This window comes from Muntiacus reevesi, chromosome 9, assembly GCF_963930625.1.
Source record: "Muntiacus reevesi chromosome 9, mMunRee1.1, whole genome shotgun sequence".
NCBI lineage: Eukaryota > Metazoa > Chordata > Mammalia > Artiodactyla > Cervidae > Muntiacus > Muntiacus reevesi.
Genome location: NC_089257.1, coordinates 72,668,184 through 72,691,098, shown reverse-complemented (window position 1 = coordinate 72,691,098; position 22,915 = coordinate 72,668,184). Strand labels below are relative to the sequence as shown.

The following is a 22,915-nucleotide window of genomic DNA, read 5'->3' as shown; positions in this document are numbered from 1 at the left end:
AGGTTATGTGCTCGTAACCTAAGATGTAGATTATTGGTTAAAGCAGCATGTCATTCACTGAGGGTAAGAGGAGAAAACTTGAATGTATTTTTGTGTGTGTGTGTGTGTGTATGTGTGTGTTATTTTTTTTAATTTATTTTTATTAGTTGGAGGCTAATTACTTTACAATATTGTAGTGGGTTTTGTCATACATTGACATGAATCAGCCATGGATTTACATGTATTCCCCATCCCGATCCCCCCCTCACCTTCCTCTCTACCCAATTGAATGTATTTTTATGTTTAACTATTTAGGTTATAATGTGTTGATGGTGTATCAGCTCTTTCGAACTATGCAAATCTTTTTCTTATTAACTATGTACATATCATTTCTGTAGCAATTTTAGTATTTACAGTAGAAACTGAATGAAAAGTGGAGTGCTTATATATCCCTTGCCCCTGTCCCCCACAGCCTTTCCTGTTGTCAACAGAACTGAACAGTTACATGTTACTTAGCCATAAAAATGAATGAGTTACTGCCATTTGCAACAATGTCAGTAGACCTTGACATTGTCTAGAGAGGATTATGCTTAATGAAATAAGTCAGAAAAAGACAGATACTGTATATGTCATCATTTATATATTGAGTCTAAAAAAGGAAATGAATGTATATAGCAAAACAGAAACAGACTCACAGATAAAGAAATCAAACTAGTGGTTACCACCAGTAATTACCAGTGGGAAGAGGGGAGGGCAAGATAGGAGTATGGGATTAAGACATACTAACTACCAGGTATAATATAAATAAGAAACGAGGATATATTGTATAGCACAGGGAAATATAGCCATTATTTTATAGTAAGTTTAAATGGAGTACAAGCTATAAAAATACTGAATTACTGTGTTGTATACCTACAGCTAACATAATATTGTAAATCAACTATTCTTCAGTTTAAAAAAGAGAGAGGGAAGATAGTTGGAGAAACTATAATATTTACAACGCATTTACCATGCATATATCACTTATTTATCACTTATCTTTGATGAGATAGATATTAATCACATTTACAAATTAGGAAATTAACACTTCATGAAGTTAAGCAGTTTTCCCAAGTTTTGGGCATTTGTTGCATTTTAGTCAAGTCTGACTCCAAAGCCACTTTTTCCATACCAGAATTTTTATAAAACTGTTAAGTGACTGATTTAAAAAAGCAGTCATTTCAACATTAAACATGCTAGAAGAAAAATATATTCAAGGTAAAAGATATTCTTTACATTATTAGATATATACATTCCAGAGGAGTTACATGTCTTTTTTCAAAGAAAATATAAATTACTGTTTTTTCATTGAATCAAAATGGCAAGTTACACTCCTTCTCTAATGTTGAAGTAGTATTTCATTCCTTACTCTGAGTCTGCAGTTATTGGGTGCTTCTTTCTAGTATTATTTTCCTTATGCAGTTAATGTTTTACTTTTCACTTTAGCTTTGATATTTTGGATTTCTTTGGGATTAAATGATATGCTATTTGAAAAAAAATACAGTCCAGATTTTAATGTCCACTTATATACTGGCTCGCAAAGAAAGTAAGAATGTGATTTTTAGAGATCATTCTACCTAACTTTATGTAATAGAGTGGGCTGGATATTTAGCATTATAGAAGCTTAGCTTTGTGAGTTTATTCTTCATTTATTTAAGAAGTACTTATTGAGCCTCTGAATACTAGGGAATGTGACTGCAAAGAATAAGACAGTTTTTGTCTTCAAGGAACTTGAGATCTAATGGGTGAAGCAGTCTAAGTACAACATTTCATAGGGTGTAGTTGAGGAGAGCATAGTGCTAGGGGGGTCACCTAAGAGAGGGCACTTAACCTAGACTAGGATGGTCTGGAAGGCTTCCCAGAGTTGAGTCAGGAGAAGGAGGGGAATGAATGACAAATATGGACAAAGCTTTTAAATTAAGATAGTTACAGAGGTGCTAGGAAGACTTAGATGGATTTGAGAGAAATTAGTGAAGAAATGATCAATTAAGTTAAGGATGTGAAGAAGAAGTGGTTAAAGGGTGACTTCTAGGCTTTTAGTAGGGGTATTACTGTTCACTCAGAAGGAAGATGTAGGAGAAAGAACATATTGGGGGACGGGAAATGGGTAGCAGTTAGGGGTGTGTTGAGTTTGCATAGCTTTGAAAATACAGATGGAGATATCCGAGATCCAGTTGAATATGCTGATCTGGTGGTTAGGAAGGAATTCTAGGCTAAAGATGCATATTTTATAAGTCAAAAACACTGTGGAAGATAGTGAGTTATGGAATTTAGCTATAACATGACCGTATGATTTTGAAAACATGATTTATATGACTTTGAGAAGCATATGCAAAGTTGAAATTTAGAACACTGGGAACTTGTGCTAAACCCTTGAAAACAAGGGTTTAGTCAGCAGACTGGAGTCTGTGTACCCACAAACCAGACTGAGTGCTGTGGGAGTTCTCCCTTGCGTAAAGCTTTCCCCTGTGACTGTTGCACCTTGAATTAGAAGCAGAGTTTGTTGAAACCTTGCCTGCCTTCTTCATTGCAGTATTGATACTTTTCAGGACTTGAAGAACCTTCAGAAAGGTCATGGTTTCTGTCTTTCAGATGAGTGGACGTTTATTGAGTGACTTCTTTTTATCAATTGGGGGGAAATTGCTTTACAGTGTTGTGTTGGTTTCTGCCCTACAACAATGTGAATCAATCGTAATTACACATACCCTTCTCTTGAGCCTCCCTCCTCTCCGTGAATGACTTCTTTATTCAGATCATCTTCACAGATAAAGAAGACAAACAGCCCCAGACTACAAAAACCTAAAAATTTAGTAGACACAGGAAGAGATCTGTACAAAATTTACTGTAATGCCATTCAGAATGATTGCAATGAAAGAGGCACAGAAAGTATGCAAAATGGAATTATGTGAAGGGAATCTTTGAGGAAAAGTAGCATTTGAACTGGGCTTTGATAGGGAGGGTTCAAATAATTGTAAAGCAGAAAAGGGAATTCCAAATGGAGATAAAATAAATTGAGAACCTAGAACATATTCAGGGAATAAAACGTAGTCCAGAGGAACAGAGTATATTAAAGGAGGGGGTAATGCAGAATAGGGCACAGAGGCAGGCAATACAAGAAGGCAGTCCCTGAAATGTTTATGAAGAATTAAAGAACCAAGGTGCACTTTGCAAAGTGTCCTTCTTTAAGCATATGTTGGGTTGGCAGGAATGGGAGCACTGTTACTTGGGAGACATAAAGGTTTAAAGTATGATAATTCAACAAGAACCTAGATTTAAGAAAATTGGATTTTAAACATTTCCTTTTTTCTTAGGGGATAGTGGGCATGGAAATCATTATTAAATGGCTTTTTTAGAAGCTTAACATGTAAATCTGAAAAGTGTGATCAGTGGAGCACAGCTCTCACGTCTAGAACAATGACTCCCAGTGTTTTCATTATCACAGAACTTTTGCTCTGAATTCCTGTGGTTCTTCTGTTTTGAAAGATTTTTGTCTTTCAAGAAAGTTAACAAAAAGTTAATGTTTCACATTTGTTTTATTAACAAAGGCATAATTTCCAGTCCACCCAAGCTTGTAAGTATTCACAAAGCTCAGTTATTGTTATTTCAGACAAAAGCAAAAAAATACAGAATTTAGTCTAGGGCATACAGTTGCAGGTATTGTGAAATGCTGAAAATAACCCATGACCCATCTATCATGACAAAAGATATCTTACCTTTCCCCATACTTCTGTGGATCCAGGGACCCAGTTTGAAGCTTTTGTAGCACACTTATTTATGCTTTGAACTATATAGAATTACAAAGAATAATTGTAATTATTCTTTGCTCAGAACTACATTTCCTTTCAAATCTGATTCTGTTTTTTTTTAATTGCAAAGAGTAATATAGGCTTGTTACAGAAAAATTGAGATACGTATACCAGCAAAAAAGAATATTTAAAAAGTCTTCCAAATCTTATTCAGTGCAAACATAAATGCAGCCTTTTTAAACAAAGATAGACGCTTATTCTGTATTGGTTTTGTAGCTGTTTTCAGTATCAGTAAAGAAATTCCTGTAACATTTTAAAAATAGTTGCATAGTATTTCATTTCTAATTTTATAATTTACTTGACAAATTAATATCTTATGATTGGACCTTTGGGTTTCTGACTTTCTGAAATTATAAGTAGCTTTGCTTAAATATCCTGTAACTAAATCTTTATACACAGCTCTAATTATTTCCTTGGGATAAATTCTTAGAAGAGAAATTGCTGAATGTGCATTCTTAAAAGGTGTTAGCATTTGCCCTCCAGAAAGGTTGTACTAATTTACATTCCCACCTAGCAGTTTGCATTCTAATTGGGAATTAAGATGCATACATGAAAAAAAAATCCCTTCAGTGTCAGGAAATAGTAATGCTGGGTGCAAAAAATGACTAGTGAACAATTAGAGTTATAGGAATTCAGAGGAAAGAGATCACTTTTAATAGGGAGCTTAGGTACCTTTGTGGATGATGATGGAATTGAAGATATATTATCAAGTGTGAAACAGATCGCCAGTCCAGGTTGGATGCATGAGACAAGTGCTCAGGGCTGGTACACTGGGGTAACCCAGAGGGATGGGATGGGGAGGGAGGTAGGAGGGGGGTTCAGGATGGGGAACACATGTAAATCCATGGCTGATTCATGTCAATGTATGGCAAAAACCACTACAATATTGTAAAGTAATTAGCCTTCAACTAATAAAAATAAGTGAAAAAAAAAATGGAATGAAAAAAAAAAAAAAGTTGGATCTTGAAACAAAGGAGGACCAAGAAGGAGGGTATGCTACGGGAGGCACAGGTGGGGACTCGCGAGAAGTGTCTCTGATCTTTTGGGCAAGGGCCATGGATGAGAAGTGCCAGAAGGAAAGGAAGGCTGACCCTGCCACGTTAGCTCATGTGCTTTTCCCTCTTCTGTTGCTCATAAGTGTAATTCAGACTCCACTCTTATTCTGGGTGACTAGGTAGCTACAAGCACCTAAAACCAGGAAATCAAACCTGTTGGAAAATCAGTTCAATTTCTGGGAGAATTTTGAGGTTTGGGTTCAGAGAATTTAGAAGGTAGAAAAGTTGTATTCTATTTAAAACTCAGTTATTAATATGTCTATTAAGATGTTAAAATAGAATTCACATTCCAATGTTAAATCTTTTTTCTTAATTATTAGCAATGAATAAATTGGCTCAAATGCTCTCTTTGGGTATCATGACAGGCTTTTGTGTAAACATTTTCACTAAAAAGTCATTGAAGTAAAACTTTGTTATTCTTGGTTCAGATTACATATTACAGCATGATATTTGTGTGTGTGTATGTGTTGTTGTTGTTTGGTAGGTTCTTTAAGTCATATACCTGACTTACATACCAGTAAATCACATTGCTCGTTAAATCTGTTAATTAGAGTATTAGAAGATAAGTAGCTCTGATTCTTTTGCTTTTGTAGTTTTACAGAAATAGTGGGACTTTTAATGCTCTGAGCCATCCTTTTGCTTTTTAAGGCATATTTTATCAACCTAATATGTTGTACTCTTAATGTTGAACAGTAATGTGGTCCTTTTTGGCCCTTAATGTAACACATTTGAAGAATATGGAGAGAGCTTGGCACTCTAAACCCCACAGAAATACTAACATAAAAATGAAATGCAGAGTTCAGGCTCAGATTCTCAGCCCTGTTTTGTAGCCACTAGCCAGTTTTCATTTCATGCTGTGAGCCTCTTTACACGCGTTGGTTCCCTGTACTTTATAGCAGGTTTGCACTAACTGTCTGCTTTACAAATGGTAGTGTTTATATGTCAATCCTTATCTCCCAATTTGTCCCACCATCCGCTTCCTCCACTGCGTCCACACGTCTGTCCCCTAGGTCTGCGTCTGTATTCTTGCACTGGAACTAGGTTTATCTACACCATTTTTCTAGATACCACATGCATGCGTTAATATATGATACTTGTTTTTCACTTCACTCTGTGTGGCATACTCTAGGTGCATCCACTCTCTACAAATGACCCGATTTCTTTCCTTTTTATGACTGAATAATGTTCTGTTGTACAGAGGTACCACATCTTCCTTCATCTGTTGTTTTCTTTTTGTGTGATATCTTTGTCAGGTTTTAGTATCAGGGTGATGATGGCTTAATAGAATGAGCTTGGGAGTGTTCTTCCCTCTACAATTTTGTGTACAAGTTTCAGGAAGGTAGATGTTAAATAGAATTTGCCTGTGAAGCCATGTGGTCCAGGAGTTTGTTGGAAGATTTTTAATCACAGTTTCAATTTCAGTACTTGTCACTGGTCTTGTCATATTTTAATTTCTTCCTAGTTCAGTCCTGGGAGGTTGTACCTTTCTAAGAATTTGTCATTTCTTTTAGCTTGTCCATTTTGTTGGCTAATAGTTGCTTGTGGTAGTCTCTTACAGTCCTTTGTATTTCTGTGGTGTCCCTTGTAACTTCTCTTTCATTTCTAATTTTATTGATTTGAGTCCTCTCCCTTTTTTCCCTGATGAATGTGGATAAAGATTGATCCATTTTCTTTTTCTTCTCAAAGAACCAGGTTGTAGTTTCATTTGAAGTGTGAAGTGTTAGCCTCTCAGTTGTTTCATTTATCTTTGCTATTGTTTTCTTCATCTTTATTTCTACTCTGATCTTTATGATTTCTTTCACTGTACTAACTTTGGGTTTTGTTTATTCTTCTCTCTCTAGTTGCTTTAGGTGTGAGGTTAGGTTGTTTATTTGAGACTTTTCCTGTTTCTTCAGATTGTACTGCTGTAAACCTCCCTCTTAGAACTGCTTTTACTGCATGCCATAGGTTTTGGATTGCCCTATTTTCATTGTCTTTGTCTCTAGTTATTTTTATTTCCTCGTTGATTTCTTCTGTGATCCAGTGTTTATTTAATAGCATATTGTTTAGCCTCCATGTGTTTGTGTTTTTTACAATATTTTTTTTCTTGTAATTGATTTGTAATCTCATAGTGCTATGGTTGGAAAAGATGTTTGATATGATTTCGATTTTCTTAAACTTACTGAGGATTCATTTGTGACCCAAGATGTGGTCTGTCCTAGAGAATGTTCTGTGTTCTGTGTGCACTTCAGAAGAAAGTATATTCTGTTGCTTTCTGAGGTATTTTTCTATTTGTCTGCTTTCTTCTTTGACTGATTGGTTGTTCGGGACAATGTTGTTTAATTTCCACATATTGTGAATTTTTCAGTTTTCTTATAATTTCTAGTTTCATATCATTGTGTTTGATAAAAAATGCTTTATATGATTTCAGTCTCCTTAAATTACTTAGATTTGTTTTGTGACTTATCTTGGAGAATGTTCTGAGCATGCTTGAGAAAAATGTGTATTCTGCTGCTGTTAGGCAGAATGTCCTTTATCTGTCTATTAAATCCCTTTGATCTAAAGTGTAGTTCTAATCCGACATATCCCTTTTAATTTTTTGTCTGGATGATCTAGCCAGTGTCAAAAGTGATATACTAAAGTTCCCTATTCTTCCTGTATTGTTGTCTATTTCTGTCTTCACATCTATTAGTATTTAATACATTGTGGTCCTCCAATGTTTGGTGTATGTGTGTTTATTATTGTTATATCCTCTTAATGATTTGATCTCTTTGTCATTGTATAATGATCTTGTTTGTCTCGTTACCATTTTTAGCTTAAAGTATGTTCAATCTGATGAAAGTTCAGTACCTCAGTTCTCTTTTGGTTTCTACTTACTTGGAATATCTTTTTCCAGTGTTTCTTCATCTCGAGAGTATGTGTTCTGAAAGCTGAATTGAGTTTCTTGTGAGCAGCATATAGTTGGGTATTATCCATCCACACACTGTGCCTTTTCATTGGAAAACTTAGTCTGTTTACATTTTGAATAATACTGATATGTAAGGAATTACTAAAGTCATTGTATTGTTTTCTGGCTGTTTAGTTGTTCTCTTGTTCTTTCTTCCCCTCTCTTGCTACATTCTTTGTGAATTGATGATTTCTTGTAGTGGTATGCTTTGATTTCCTTCTTCTCCTTATCTTTTGTGAATCTGCTGTAGATTTTTGCTTTGTGGTTCCTATTGAAGCTTACATAAGTCATCATATAGATATAACAGTCTGTTTCACACTAATAATAGTCTATTTCAGTCATGTCAAATATTTCTACCCATTTATCCTTTCTTTTTATGCTTTTGATGTCATAATTATATTTCATCTTTTATCTTGTGTATTTATTAACCAGTATCATAGCTATAGTAATTCTTAATATTCTTGTCCTTTAACTGATATATGAAAGATGAATGTTTAACACACCACCATATTGCATAGTATGTTTACTGGTGTGTTGGATATTTTCATATACTAATCAGTGTTCTTTGATTTAACTTGAACTTCTTTCATTTTTTTTTTTAATAAGACAGGTCTAGTGGTGATGAATTCCTTCAGCTTTTATTTGTCTGGGATAGACTTTATCTTGCCTTCATTTCTGAAGGACAACTTTGCCAGTTAGAGTACAGTTAGCTTTTTGTATCTATGGGTTCCACATTCAACCAAGTGTGAATCAAAGATACATAAGGAAAAAGGTTCCAGAAAGTTCCAAAACTTAAGTTTGCCTTGGACCAGCTGTTTAAATAGCATTTACATTGTATTGGGTGTTAAAAGTAGTGTAGGAATGATATAAAGCATATAGGAGGATGAGTAGTTTATATACCAATAAATCCTGCACCATTTTATATAAGTACTTGGGTATATGAAGATTTTGTTAACCTGAGGTGGGAAGGGAGGAGAGTCCTGAAACTAATTTCCCATGAATTCTGAAGAATGTCTGTATTTTTGGTTGGCAGCTTTTTTCTTTTCAATACTTTTGATGTGTCATCACATTCTTTCTTGGCCTGTGAAGTTTTTGCTGAGAAGACACTGCCAGTTTTATGAGAATTCCCTTATAAACTGCAAGTTTTTGTCCTCTTGTTAGTTTTAAGTTTCAGTATTTTCTCTTAATTTTTGACAGTTGTATTATTAAATGTCTTACAGGAGATTTCTTTAAGTCAAATTTGTTTGAACATCCTTGAGCTTCATGAACTTAGGTTTACAAATCTTTCCGTAGATTAGGGAATTTCTCAGCTGTAATTTAAAAGAAAAAGAAAAACAAGTTTTCTTATCTCTTCCTCTTCCTCTTCCTCTGTGTGTGTGTGCTCATTCTTGTCCAGCTCTTTGTGACCCCATGGACTGTAGCTTGCCAGGCTCCTCTCTCCATGGCATTTTCCAGGCAAGAATACTAGAGGTGGTTGCTATTTCCTCCTCCAGGGGATCTTCCCAATCCAGGGATTGAACCTACATCTCCTGCATTGACAGGTGGATTCTTTAACACTGAGCCACCAATAATTCACAAATTATTTCCTTTGATATTTTTTCTTTGTTCTCCCCTGACTAGATAATGTAAAGATTCCTGTCTTCTAAATCACAGGTTCTTTCTTTTCTTTAATCCGTTTGCTGTCAAGGCTCTCTTTTGAGATTTTCATGTCATTCGTTGTAGTATTCAATTCCAGAATTTCTATTTGGTAATTTTCTTTTTTTATGATTTCTGTCTTTTTGTTAGATTCCTCATTTTGTTTGTATATTGAATTCCTGGTTTTGTTGAGTTTTCTTTCTGTGTTTTCTTATACCTCATTGAGCTTCCTTAAAACAGCTATTTTGAATTCTTTGTTCAGTAAATTGTAGGTCTTCATGTCTTTGTGATTGTTTCTTAGGAGATTATTGTGATCCTTTTGGTGGGGTCATGTTTCCTTGATTTTTTCATGTTTCAAGTTTTGTGTTGCTGTCCTCACATTTGCAATAGCAGTTATCTCCTCCAGTCTTTACTAACTGCCTTCAGGAGAGAAATACCTTCTGTCAGCCTTTCTAGGGATTCTGAGGCTTTCTCAGGCTTTCCTTAGATATGTCTACTCTGTGCTTCTTGCTCTTTTTTAAGGCAGAATTATTAAGCTTGTGTCCCTTCTCTTGATTCTGCAATGCACGGGGCTGAATACTGATAGCTTCCCTATTGTTTTCCCATGGGTGATACCAAAGCTGAAGCTTATGGCCTGTCCCTGGCCCACAGATTTGGTTCATGCTCATTAGCTATCTGCCAAAGCTCACTCTCACCACTAGCACCAGGAACACCTACAGGGAGCTGGACACAGGCAGGGCAGGTGGGTGTGGGTGAGGTACGTGGAGCTCTGGGGGTACCTGTGGGCCAGTTGGAGAGATCTACTTGCAAGGCATCTCCAGCAGTTCATGGGCAGGCGTCTGGGTGGAATTCAAGTTGTAGTTGGTAGGATTCATGTCCTTTTAACTCCCTCTGAGAGTCCTATCTACCTAGCCTCTTCTCCCACCACCCCATGGAGCTCATGATTTAGGGTGAAAGAGAAATGGGAAAGGAGTTTCATATAGTTGGGGAAGTCAAGCACTCACTCACAGGCTCTCACTTTCCTTCATGGAAAGAATCACAGGCCAAGATCTCTCTTGGCCCTGAACTATGCCACCTTGGGGAAGGATTGATGTGAATAAAATCAAACTGTTTTCATTTACCCTCTCCAATGTGTCCCAACTCATATTTTTTTTCTCTATTGGCATGCTGAAACTTCTCCGCAGGAGACCTGGACTTAAATAAAGTCTCACTTGTCTGTGGGTGATTGTCTCAGACTGCCAAGTCATTGTTATTCCACTGCCAAGAAGGCCTAGAGCTGTGGTTTGTGGTCCACTGCAGGATTCACAGCTGGGATTGGGGTCTGTGTGCCTCTTACCACACATGATTGGGTGACACTCCTCTAGGGTCTTTTGATGTGTAGTGCTAGATCCCACAGCATCTGCAAAGGCGCTTTTGTCCATTGATGGATGCCAGATTGTTGTTGGGTGGGGACATGAGTGAGGATACCTCATTTAGCCATGTTGCTGACCTCACCCTGTAGTACTGCACCTTTTGGAAGAGTCCTTTTCTGAAGATACCAAATTATGACCATGTTTTGACTAAACATTTCCAGATTTATGACATTGTTCTCTTTGGGGAAATGTCTTCTAGACTTATCACATTATCCCCCTTTGGAGTGAGTTGTTGTTGTTCAGTCACCCAGTCACGCTCAACTCTTTGTGACCCTACAGACGCAGCATGCCAGGCCTCCGTGTCCCTCACCACCTCCCAAAGTTTGCCCAGGTTCATGTACCTTGCATCAGTGATGCCATCCAGCCATCTCATCCTCTGACACCCTCTTCTCCTTCTGCCCTCAATCTTTCCCAGTATCAGGGACTTTTCCAGTGAGTCAGCTGTTCACGTCAGATGACCAAAATATTGGAGCTTCAGCTTGAGCATCAGTCCTTCCAACAAGTATTCAGGGTTGATTTCTCTTAAGATCAACTGGTTTGATCTCCTTGCTATCCAGGGAACTCTTGAGAATCTTCTCCAGCACCACAGTTTTGAAGGCATCAATTCTTTGGTGCTCTGCCTTCTTTATGGTCCAGCTCTCACAACTGTATGTGACCACTGGGAAGACCATGGCTTGACTATACGGACCTTTGTCAGCAGAGTAATATCTCTGCTTTTCAACACACTGTCTAAGTGTCATAGCTTTCCTGTCAGGAAGCAGTTGTCTTCTGATTTCATGACTACAGTCACCATCCTCAGTGATTTTAGAACCCAAGAAGAGGAAATCTGTCCCTACTTCCACCTTTTCCCCTCTATTTGCCACGAAGTAATGGGGCTAGATGCCATCTTAGTTTTTTTCATATTTAGTTTTAAGCCTTTCACTCTCCTCCTTCACCCATCAAGAGACTGTTTAGTTCCTCTTCACTTTCTGCCATTATAGTGGTATCATCTGCATGGGTAGCTTACCTATAGAATATGTAAATTATTATTTAATAATTAATTTTTAATACCAATTGCCACTTACTTGCTATGGGAAGTAGTATAAAATATCTTTTTAAAATTTAACTGGTCCACAAAGCAGCAAAGTTGCTAATTCTGAAAATATTTTCCATTGACATAAATATTCCACCTTTTTAAAAAATTTTCTGAACCAGCTATTTCCTGTACAGAATATAATGTGAGGAGCACATTAACAAAGGATGCATAAGTAAAACTCACTAATTAGGCTGCTCCGAGATGCACTTTAGGTACAGGCAGGGTAGAAATCAGTATCAACTTGTTCCAAATAAATCACAGTACTCTGCTGCTGCTGCTAAGTCACTTCAGTCGTGTCTGACTCTCTGCGACCCCATAGATGGCAGCCCACCAGGCTCCCCTGTCCCTGGGGTTCTCCAGGCAAGAACACAGGAGTGGGTTGCCATTTCCTTCTCCAATGCGTGAAAGTGAAGTCGCTCAGTCGTGTCCAAGTCTTCGCAACCCCATGGACCACAGCCTACCAAGCTCCTCCATCCATGGGATTTTCCAGGCATGGTACTCTAGTCCAGTGGAATTGGCACCAAACTGGCCATACTCAAGAAGATCAGGACTCGGCACTTTTACTAACTGAACTCTCATTATAAGGAATTCTGTCATGTTCATCGCTGTAGGTACCCACCCTTTTAAAATATGGTTATTTGTGGCTTTAAATAACCTCATAGTGTTGTCTGGTGTATCTTTCCTCCGATGGTGAGAGAGGATGGCTGCTGAGTCAGAGTGTTGGGCATTTGTGGGAGGTGCATGGGAAAATTGTTTACAGATTTCCTTCAAGCTGGTCAGAACTGGATATACTGATTAGGTACATTCACTTAATATCCCAGCTGTCTTCTTAAGGTATAATAGAGTTGTTTGGGACTGGAGCAGTTTGTTGTCTGTTGGAATGCATCTTATGCTTGAAATATATTTTTCTTTCCATCATCTGGCTTTGGGGCTGAATTTAGAGTCATTCAGATGTGGGTTTGAAGACCATGCACATAATATGGGTTCAGTCATTTAACCTCTCTTAACCTCATTGTAGAATGAGGCCAGTGCTCCCCACACCAAGGAATTTCATGAAGGTAAATGTAGTCTGTGTAAAGCATGTAGCACAATGCCAGACCATTGGTAAGCCCTTAATAAACAGCTTTTACTGGCATAGCTACCAGGTGGATTTTTAAATTTTGTTTTAAACTTGTGTCCAGTAATTTGGTCATCTTTGAACATGATGATGGATGATGGTATGTCAAAATGCCTTGAGGATATTTTACTTTTTCTTCAGTTTTTCATGTATCGAGTGATTTTCTCTACCTTCAGAAATAAGTTTTATTTTTATGGTCTGTATGTCAAGTGTGTACAGAATACTACAGTAATGTTTATGTTTTCTTAAGACCATTTGTGAATCTTAGATACAGATTTAAATGGGGCAGAATTACTTTGTGTCTTAAGTAATTTTTAACTTAACATTTCATGTTCTATTTTATTTGATCCATATATCACAAATTGATGCAAGAGATATTACCTAAAGGATAAACTAACTTTAGATAGAGATGGTTTGATATGGCAGGACAAGCACAGATTGGAGCCAGTCTGGAGCCAGACTCTGGGCCAGTTGGTGTCCTCAAATTGTGGATGCTGTATCCAGAGCTCCTAGAATTATTGTGAGGATTAGATGAGACCATCTGTCCGATGTACCCTGCCCTGTGCCTGGTATATGATAGGCCCTTTGCCCACATCTGTTAATGAATGGGAAGGTACTTATTTATGACACAGATAGCCTGATGTCATTATAGCTTCTTTTCTTCTTGAATAATAGTACCACTTTGTCAAGTATCTGTTATTGGTAATTTTGTCCTATTTTAAATGTTTAATTTCATAATAATGAATTTAGTTGTTTATAAAGTAAACAATTGGATTTGTTTCCACCAGTGATACCAAGAAGAAGCAGACAATGAGGAAAAGGAACAACAGTGAAGTAGAAGACGTGGGACCAGCAAGTCGTGACAGAAAGAAAACCAAGTGGGAAACCTTAGAACCTTTGGATACGGGCCTGTCATTAGCTGAGGACGAAGAGCTGGTGTTACATCTGCTCAAAAGTCAAAGCTAAATTGTTCCTGCTCTTATCTTCTTCTTTAAACCTCTAGTCATGATTATGTGGACAAGAAGTTGAAAAAAAGCAGTAGGTTTTGGGGCATTTAAATATCATGAGTCCCATGTCCAGAGGACCCATTCTTCAGACAGGAGTGGTCACACCTCTAAGCCCTTTCACAGGCTGTGCTTGAAGCGTCCCAGAGGAAACGCACGGTGACAGTGGATTATAAAATTTCCTGATCCTGTTTTCCAGCATGTGATCTGTTAGATTCTATCCATGGATTCCTACATCTATCATTGGAAATGCTTCCTGTGTTTCACTGGCAAATTCTGAAGACCTTGTTTCATTATTAGAAATTCCTGTCTTTCTTACCATACAGAAGTTTTTCTGTGATATTAAGCAAAATTGCTCACAATTTTGATATATTTAATATCTCTAAAGAGTATGACGGACCAACCCTGAGAAAAAATGAATATTTTTGAATTGCTATGATCAATAATAAACATATTTCCTGTAAAATAAAATATTCATGTTTTCATTGTATCCAGAAATATGAGAGATTCTCAAGGGGAGGCTTTTAAGATTAAAATACTTGGCCAATTCCTGAAACAGTGAATTTTGCATATTCTTAAATTAGCCTTCCTAAATTAATCTTTTAACTTACACTTGCAGACTGGGTAGCCATTTATAAATAGAAGTCCTATATCTGAAGACTTTGTTATCTAAAACCAGATCTGTTAGTGAGCACCTCGTATGCTATAGGTCCTTTACAAGTGCCTTGTTGAGGATGCTCCACAGATCCCAGCCCAGAGCCAGCTCCTGATTATGAGTAGAACAAGACAGATTCTCTTTTGGTTACAAATGACTGGCAAACTCTTCACAGGGAAAGAAATCTGTGCCTTGGCACGACACCACTGATTTGATCATAAATTTGTCACCTTCTCCTTGTCTTCTCTCTTTCCTACTTTCCACTCCATACACAAAGATAATTTTTGGTTACTGGTACAAATGATTCCTGAATTCAAGAAAGGGAATATCCATAAACACTTCCATCTCAGCCTAAGTCCATATTTGTCTCTGAAAGGTTTCTCCTTCTTTCGTACTTGACATCCTCATGAGCAATACTAACATCCTTCAGGCATCAAAATGAGAAACTTGATGACTCCTCAGCTTCTCCCTTTCCCCACCCTTCACTTTGCTGGTTCATGGTTAATTCTTCTTCATAATGACTCTCATACCACCATTGTTTTTTCTCCATCTTTACAGCTTCTACTTTCAGGCAGAGTTCAGATTCTCATCATGACCTGTTCAAATTTCTGCAGTGGTCTCTTAACCAGTCATTGTGCTTCCTGCCTTGCATTTCTCTAGGCCAGCCTTCCACATTGTCAGCACTCTCTTCATAGCACTGATCTGAGCATGTTTCTTATGCCTGTTGCAGTGCTTATTATTTAATGTTGCAGACATTTGCTTATAGACCTGTTCCCTCTGTTATATGACAAGTTTCTTGAGAGCAGGACTGTTTTATCTCTCCTCTGTATGCACAGAGCCTAGCACAGCACCTGCATTATAATGGGTTCAGTAAACTGAAGTCACTCTAGTCGTGTCTGATTCTTTGCGACCCCATGGACCCACCAGGCTCCTCTATCCATGAGATTTCCCAGGCAAGAGTACTGGAGCGGGTTGCCATTTCCTTTTCCAGGGATCTTCCCGACCCAGGGCTCGAACCCAGGTCTCCCACATTGCAGATAGACACTTTACTGTCTGAGCCACCTGGGAAGCTGGGCTTATTGAATTTAGAGTGGGCAGTAAAAAATCAAGATAGGTTTTAAAAGTACATTGCTTCGTTACCTCTGGTGGGAAGGACATAGAATGGTGGAAATGAGAACTGGATGAAATGGCTGTAATGGGCAAGAATGACCATAATGAAGAAAACAAATGGGAAAGGAATTTGGGGTATAGCAACCTGGAAAGATTTTGAAATTAAGGTTTCTGGTGCAGGATCTCTTGAATATTTTCAGAAGACAGAAAGATGCAGGAGTACATAAACTAAGGGTTTACCATTGAATTCACTATGCAGTTTTAGATTTTTTTTCTAATCCAAATAAGCAATTTTTATGTACACTCATTAAATAAATATATTGCTGGGCCTTTGGCTTGTAAACTAGTTTGAGTTATATTCTGTCCCTAGACCTGATTAGATTCTGACTCATATATACACTGAGGGAATTTTAGTTAGCTGAATTTTGAAAACTGCTTAAAACATCAGAATAGCACTGACTGAAAACTCAGGTAACAAATATATATTTCGGTGGGCTAAGTTGTTGCTGTTTTAGCTGTGGTGGAGTTGGGGGCACATTATTTAAATCCAACTGGCCATGCCATTTCCTAGACACAAAGATTGGCTCAGACGTGGGTATAATACTCAGGTAAAGACATAAAAAGACTCTCCTTGAGAGTAAAGTGTAGAATTTGAAAGAGGAATTCCTTACCCGATGGGAACCTAAAAAGGGAGGACATGGATCTGGAACCTTTGGCATCCATTTTTTTCTGGTCAGGTGGAGGCTGCTCCTGAGAAGCTGGGGGAAATAACCAACACCCTGAGGGATGCAAAGTGGAGAGATGGAGAGAGAGCCCTGATGAGCTTATCTGAGCCCTTTGGCTTAAGCTGCTTCTACTCCTTGTACTTCCTAGTTGTGGATCAGTAAGTTTCTTTTCTGCATAAACTACTTTGAATTGCATGAATGAACCCTGACTATATACGTTGTGTGTGGGGGGGTGGAGGATGTGGGTTAGTTTGATGATTTGAAAATGAATTTGAACATCAGAATAGTATCAGTAGAAAGCTTGGGCGTTGTTGTTCAACAGAAGAGCGTGATTTTTCCAGTCTGCTTATGTTGGACTTTCCATGTGACTGACTTTAGCCCATGGAGTCAGCAGTGAAAGTGACCGTGTACCCATTATAAGCAGAGGCTTTAAGGTGCGCTGATGCTTCCATCAGCCCTCCTGTTCTCTTCTTTTCTACCTTGATACGAGCATGGACCAGAGAGGATACTGCTTCAGGCTAGGCACAAGGTGAGAAGATACATGAAAGAGACCTACAGTCCCCTCTAAGTCTTGTGGAGCAAGAAATCCATTGAGACTTGGGGTTCTTCACAGGATAAGGTGAGATAAGCACTTGACCAATGAGCACGAGCCTTCACTCACTCATTCCACAAATGTTAGTCCAGCAACTACCACGTACCAAGCCTTGCACTCATGAAAAATAGAGCAGTGCCCTCCCCTGCTGCCATGTAGTGGGGGAAGGAGAGAAGAAAATTCATAATTTCAGTGCATTATGAAAAGAGCAGGCAGGAAAAGGAAGATTGCTATTTGAATGAAAGAGCTGTTGCTGGATTGTGAGGTGGATGGAGGACATGGATAGTAGTTTCTTGGCCTGTGACACAGAGACTAGCATTCTTGTTTGATGCCTAGCTGAGGCCCAGAGGCCATTCTTCAGATTCACTCGTGTAAAATGATCCCTAAGACACATAAGTCTCTGAGCAGACACACTCAGCAGCAGAGTGCTTTGGAGGACTGCCATCTCATAAGCTTAACATGGCATTTTAGATTTGTTTGGGGCTATAAAAAATGGATAAGTTTACTTAAATGTAATTAATTTTATTATACAACATTTGCAATATCCTGAACATGAAAGTCGTCTCCGTGATTGTCAGAGTCTGCCAGAGGATGCAGATGTTTCAGGGAAGTGTGGGGAGGAAGGCAGGACTGGGGGTGGTGGTGTTGATAAAGGGGAAAGAGCCTACAACCAAGATTTGAAAACCCTGTTTCATATATTTTAAGACCATTTTAACGAGATATGTAATCACAGTGTGATTTTCTTCCACAGTCTCTGCTGATTATACAGCCCAAGGCAGACATTTTATACCATATTACCCAGCGTCTGCTGAGTCAGGAATTGGCAGCCAACCCAAAAGCTGGCCATTAGCCTGTGAGAGAGGCTGGCACAAAAAACTCTGCTCAAACAGGGACAAATTGGGCAAATAATGTCCTTATTCTCTGAAGCTGAAATTTGGGTAGTCAGTAATACAAGGTTATGAGACAGAGGAGCACATCATGGGCATAAGTGAGCTCAGATTAGAAGTTAGGCAAAGCTGGAAGTGAACAGAAACTCTGGCAAAATAAAGAGTAAATGGTGAGGGATTCACTTGGTCGTGGAACAGGAAGTGTGCGTGGAGTGGTGCACTCGGGCTGAAGCAACAGAGGCCTGCAGGCTCCCCTTGTGAAGTCTCCGAGGTCCACACTGACCCTCTGGGCTTCATCTCTGTGAGCCATCATATTCTCCTGGATCCTATTCTAAGATTTCTGTGCAAGTCTATCTGCCTCAGCTGGCCTGTAAGACTCCACTGTCTGAGTTAGCCTAAATGAGTCATTGGGTTTCTTGGGCCCAAAAGAGCTTCCGTAAAACTCAGAATACTCTAGTGCCTGCTGTTGAGACTTTAATGTGTGTAGGAATCACCAGGGAATCATTTTAAAATGCTAATCCAAAATCAGAAGGTCTGAAGTGGAGCCTGAGTTTCTTACAGTCTCCCAGATGATGGTATGCTGCTGGCCCTTGGCCACATTTGAGTAGCAAGGCACTAATGGAATTCAGAGTTATTAAAATCATTATTTACAGATAGGGGTCCTGTCAGCAGGAAACAGATGGCACACACAAATTAGGATCATTCTAAGGGGATTTAATAAAAGGATCATTTACATAGGCCAAAGCAGGGTGTAAGGAAACCACAAAATAGTCTACCAGAAGCTATTAGTTACCACTTCTCTCCCTGAAGGGATAGGAGGAGGGAAGGGAAGGAGAGACGGCCAAGTTTTGACCTTCAGTTGATAGACGTAGCCAGGCTGAGGTGACCACAAGGAAAACACCCACTGGACCCAACCAAAGCCAGAGAGCAAGTTGCCCATAGATGTAGAGTCTCCAGGACACAGCAAGGTGAAGTGTAAGAGACCAACAGGAGAAATTGCCAAAAAGATAGGGTGTATGTAGGTGGAATATTCTGTGGGGAAGAGAAGAGGCCCTCAGACCTTGTCCCTTCAACACCTACTGTGTACCAGGCCCTGTTCTAAGTATAAACACACAGCAAGGATGGACAAGAAGCAAACCCAGGATATCAAACACTTGTCAGGTGGGATGGTGTTAAACGGAGAGTAAAGCAGGCTGAGGAGGTAGAGCAAGTGAGCCGCAGGGCAGAGGCTGTTTTGATGAAGGTCAGCAAGACCTCTGAGGAGGAGGAGTCTGGAGGAACAGGACCTGCCTCCCAAGAACATCAGCAGCACTTCAGAGCAGGATGTGAATGAAGAAGAGTGTCGGACCATACAGACTGGTCTCACTGGAAAATTCATTCTTCTCGTGGACCTTCGGTGTTGTTTCCCAAGCTCTGCCATCTCTCCTCCACTCCAAACAACTATTTCACACATTTCCCTCACATCCTAAATCTCCAATACCCCTTGCTGTCTCCAGTCTTCGCCCATGATCTTACTTCTGATTTTACTGAGAAATTGCCAGAAAAGAGACCTTCCCCAAACTCGCACCGCTTCTGCCCTTTCCCTTACCCCAAAGCCAAAATGATTCTTATAAATCCACCCCGCACCTGTGCCCATTCTTCCTTTGAAGCCAAACCCCCTGCGTGTGCTGATCCCATTTTCTCTGGCCCTTTGAAGGATATTGCTTCTGCAGTTGTCCCCCGTCCACGGTATCACCAGTTTCCCTCCCATCAGCAAACAAGCATGCTGTAGTGTCCCCACCTTAAAAAAGCCTGACATCCCTGCTCCTTTCCAGGCACAATGTCGTTTCTCCCTGTCCCTTTATAGTTCGGTCCTCAGAAGATCTGTCTCTATTACCACCTGCCTGTACTTTCTCCCTTCCTAGTCTTTCTTAAATGCTTTATTGAGATGTAATTGATACGAATGTGCTGTACATGTTTAAGTGTACAATTTGCCAACTCCTGTTCTTGTTGATTACTTCTTTTCAGTCTGTTTTTCTGGATGTTCCTCATATTCTTTACTTCTAAACATTAACGACCTTCTGACTTCATCCCTTGGGTTTTAACTACATTTACTGCCTGAGTGATCTCATTCAGCTCCTCATATAAAATACCATCTCTAGACTTGATATTTATCTCTAGCCCAATTTCTCGGCATTTCAGACTCATATACTTGACATCCTACCTGGATGTCCAGTAAGCCTATCAAACTTAACATGACCCAAGATGAGCTCAATTTCCCCCCAAATCTTTCTCTCCTGTTTTCTTTCCATCTCAGTAGTATATCTATTTTTCCTGTTTCTCAGACCAAAATCCTTGAAGACCTTCTTGACTTGTCTTTCTCAAATCCTAGATCCAATCCATTAGCCAGTGCAGTCAGGTTTTCATTTCATGTACGTCCAAAAGCTAACTTCTTATCACTATTCCCATTGTAATTTCCACTCTATTACAATGCATCATTCCCAGGAATATTGCAATAAACTTTGAACTGGTCTCCTTGCTTCTGCCTTTTTGCTTATCCAAAAGTCAAAATGATTCTTATAAATTATAAACCAAAGTGTTTTCAATGGACGTCAAGATGATGGATAGGAGCTTCCTGAGTTCACCTTCCCCCATATACACATCAAAAAAATTTTTTAAATCTACATTTGGAGCAGTTCTCACTGAAAACAAGCTAGAGATTGGTAGAAGCTCTTATACAAACCAAGGCTGTAAAGAAAGATTCACAGAGTTGGGCAGGAAGGGAAGAGAGGCCATCAAGTCAGGACCTGTGCCCCTAGGAGAGGGCAGAGAAGAGGGGGGGTTACATGGGCTCAGAGGTCTTCCCTCTGAGGAGTGAGCAGTTTGAACCACGGGTTAGGTGCCCCAGCCCTGGGTTCCCGTATTGGAAAGACAAGTCCCCTTACTTTCGTTGGTTTGAAAACCAGTGGGACTATACGGCTGTAAGAAACCAAGACCACATTGTGCAGAGTGTGCATATGCTTAAATACTCCCAAAATAAGGTGAAGGAAGCAGATTGAAACTTCAGGGCTCCAGCTGGTTTCCTTTGACCCCAGCTACCCACCCACCCGGTGTGTGCCCTGGCACATGCCAAGCATTCTCTCTAGCACCTCTAGCTGTGTGTAGCTCTTGACTAGGGTGAAGGCTGCCACTACTGAGGAGAGTGTGCGACTGAGGGAGGAAGGAGCCCGCTTGACCCTGGCATGAATCCAGAGTGGGTGAGGGTGGCCATTACTGCGTCTTGTGGAGGCAACAGATCAGAAGTGGTCTGGATTGACTGGTGTGCTGGGACCGTCCCCCAGCACATGCAGTGGCCTGACCTGGGTACCCACTTGGCCCCTCCTTGCCCCAGTGCTGTTCCCCCGGGGTGAGGGTGCTGGTGCTGGGAGGAGGGGAGAGTCACACTAAGAGGGGGAGGAATCAGCGTGATCTTATCCTTAGGTCTTCTGCTTCAGCACCTCGGGACCTGACCCTGCCCTTGGTAGGGCAGTGACAGCCACTGAGCATAAGAGGAACCCTGGCTCACACATGGCCCTGGCTCTTGTCACTCCGTCTTCAGCCCTACCTCCCACCAAGGTGGTAGCTGCCGGCCCTTCCTGGAGGAAAATGTGACCCATGCTCACTTCAGATCCATAGGGGCCCTCCCACACAAGGACACCACTTCAAGACCAGGATGGGTAGCTACTTCCTAATCTCACAGAGACAGAGAAAGTTAAGCAAAATAAAAAGAGAAATTTATTCTAAATTGAAAGAACAAGAAAAAAGAACCCTGGAAAAAACAACTAATGGATCAGATAATTTACCAGATAAAGGGTTCAAAACTTTAATAATAAAGATGATAACTGAACTAGGGAAAAGAATAGATGAACACAATTCTTCTAACAGGAAATTAATACAAAATAGGGCCAGTCAGAGCTTAAATAACTGAAACGAAAAACATACTAGAGGAATTGATAGCCGACTAGATCATACAGAAGAATGCATAAGAGATCTGGAAAATAGAAAATGGAAATCAATCAGAACAGCAAAAATAGAAACAAATTTTTTAAAGTAAGAACAGTTTAAGGGACTTCTAAAGCAACATCAAGTATACTAACATTCACATCATATTTAAATGCAGCAAAAGAGGTTGGAAAAAAAGAGCCACATAAAAGAGAACCTTGTATGTGGAAAAAAAAGAAAAAATCAGCTGACTTTTTTCCCACAGAAACTTCAGGCCAGAAGGGCACTGTATGGTGTATTTAAAGTGCTGAAAAGGAAAAACCTACAAACTAGGATACTCTACCCAGAAACATTATTATTCAGAGTTGAAGGAGAGATGAATAACTTCTCAGAGAAATAAAAACGAAAAGATTTCATCAACACCAAACTGACCCTAAAAGAAATAATGTGCCTTCTCTAAATGGAAAAGAAAGGGGTATAACAAGAAGTAAGAATTTATAGAAAAAGAAAAATCTCACTAGAAAAGGCAAATATATAATAATAGTTGTAGATCAACCATTAAAAATCTAGTGTGAAGACTAGAAGGAAAACATTGTAATATCAACTGTAACTACAGTAAACAAAGGACAAACATGAAGATGAAAAATGCGACATCAAAAACACAAAACTTGGAGAAAGAAATTTAAAAATATAGATCTTTTATAATGTCTTTGAACTTAAATGACTAAACTATCAATTTAAAGCAAGTAGATATAATTACAGATCAACATAGATGAAGCCAATGGTAACCACAAATCAAAAATCTACAATAGTTAAACAAAAACTAGACAGAAAGGAACTAACAAGCTGAAGAAAATCATCAAACCACAGTGAAGAAATCAAAAAAAGAAGGAAAGAACAGAAAAAAAAAATACAAAAAAAACAACCAGAAAATAAGC

General features: G+C 39.1%; 1 protein-coding gene across 1 annotated transcript in view; it reads left to right on the top strand.

The window, feature by feature from the left end:
* DDX10 (DEAD-box helicase 10) overlaps window positions 1-14,519 on the top strand; it is a 282,250-nt gene extending 267,731 nt beyond the window's left edge. Inside the window, exon 18 of the mRNA XM_065946144.1 lies at window positions 13,833-14,519. Coding sequence (XP_065802216.1) covers window positions 13,833-14,010 — 178 coding nt within the window. The 3' untranslated portion in view covers window positions 14,011-14,519. The remainder of the gene's footprint in view (window positions 1-13,832) is intronic.
* Window positions 14,520-22,915: the final 8,396 nt, after the last annotated feature.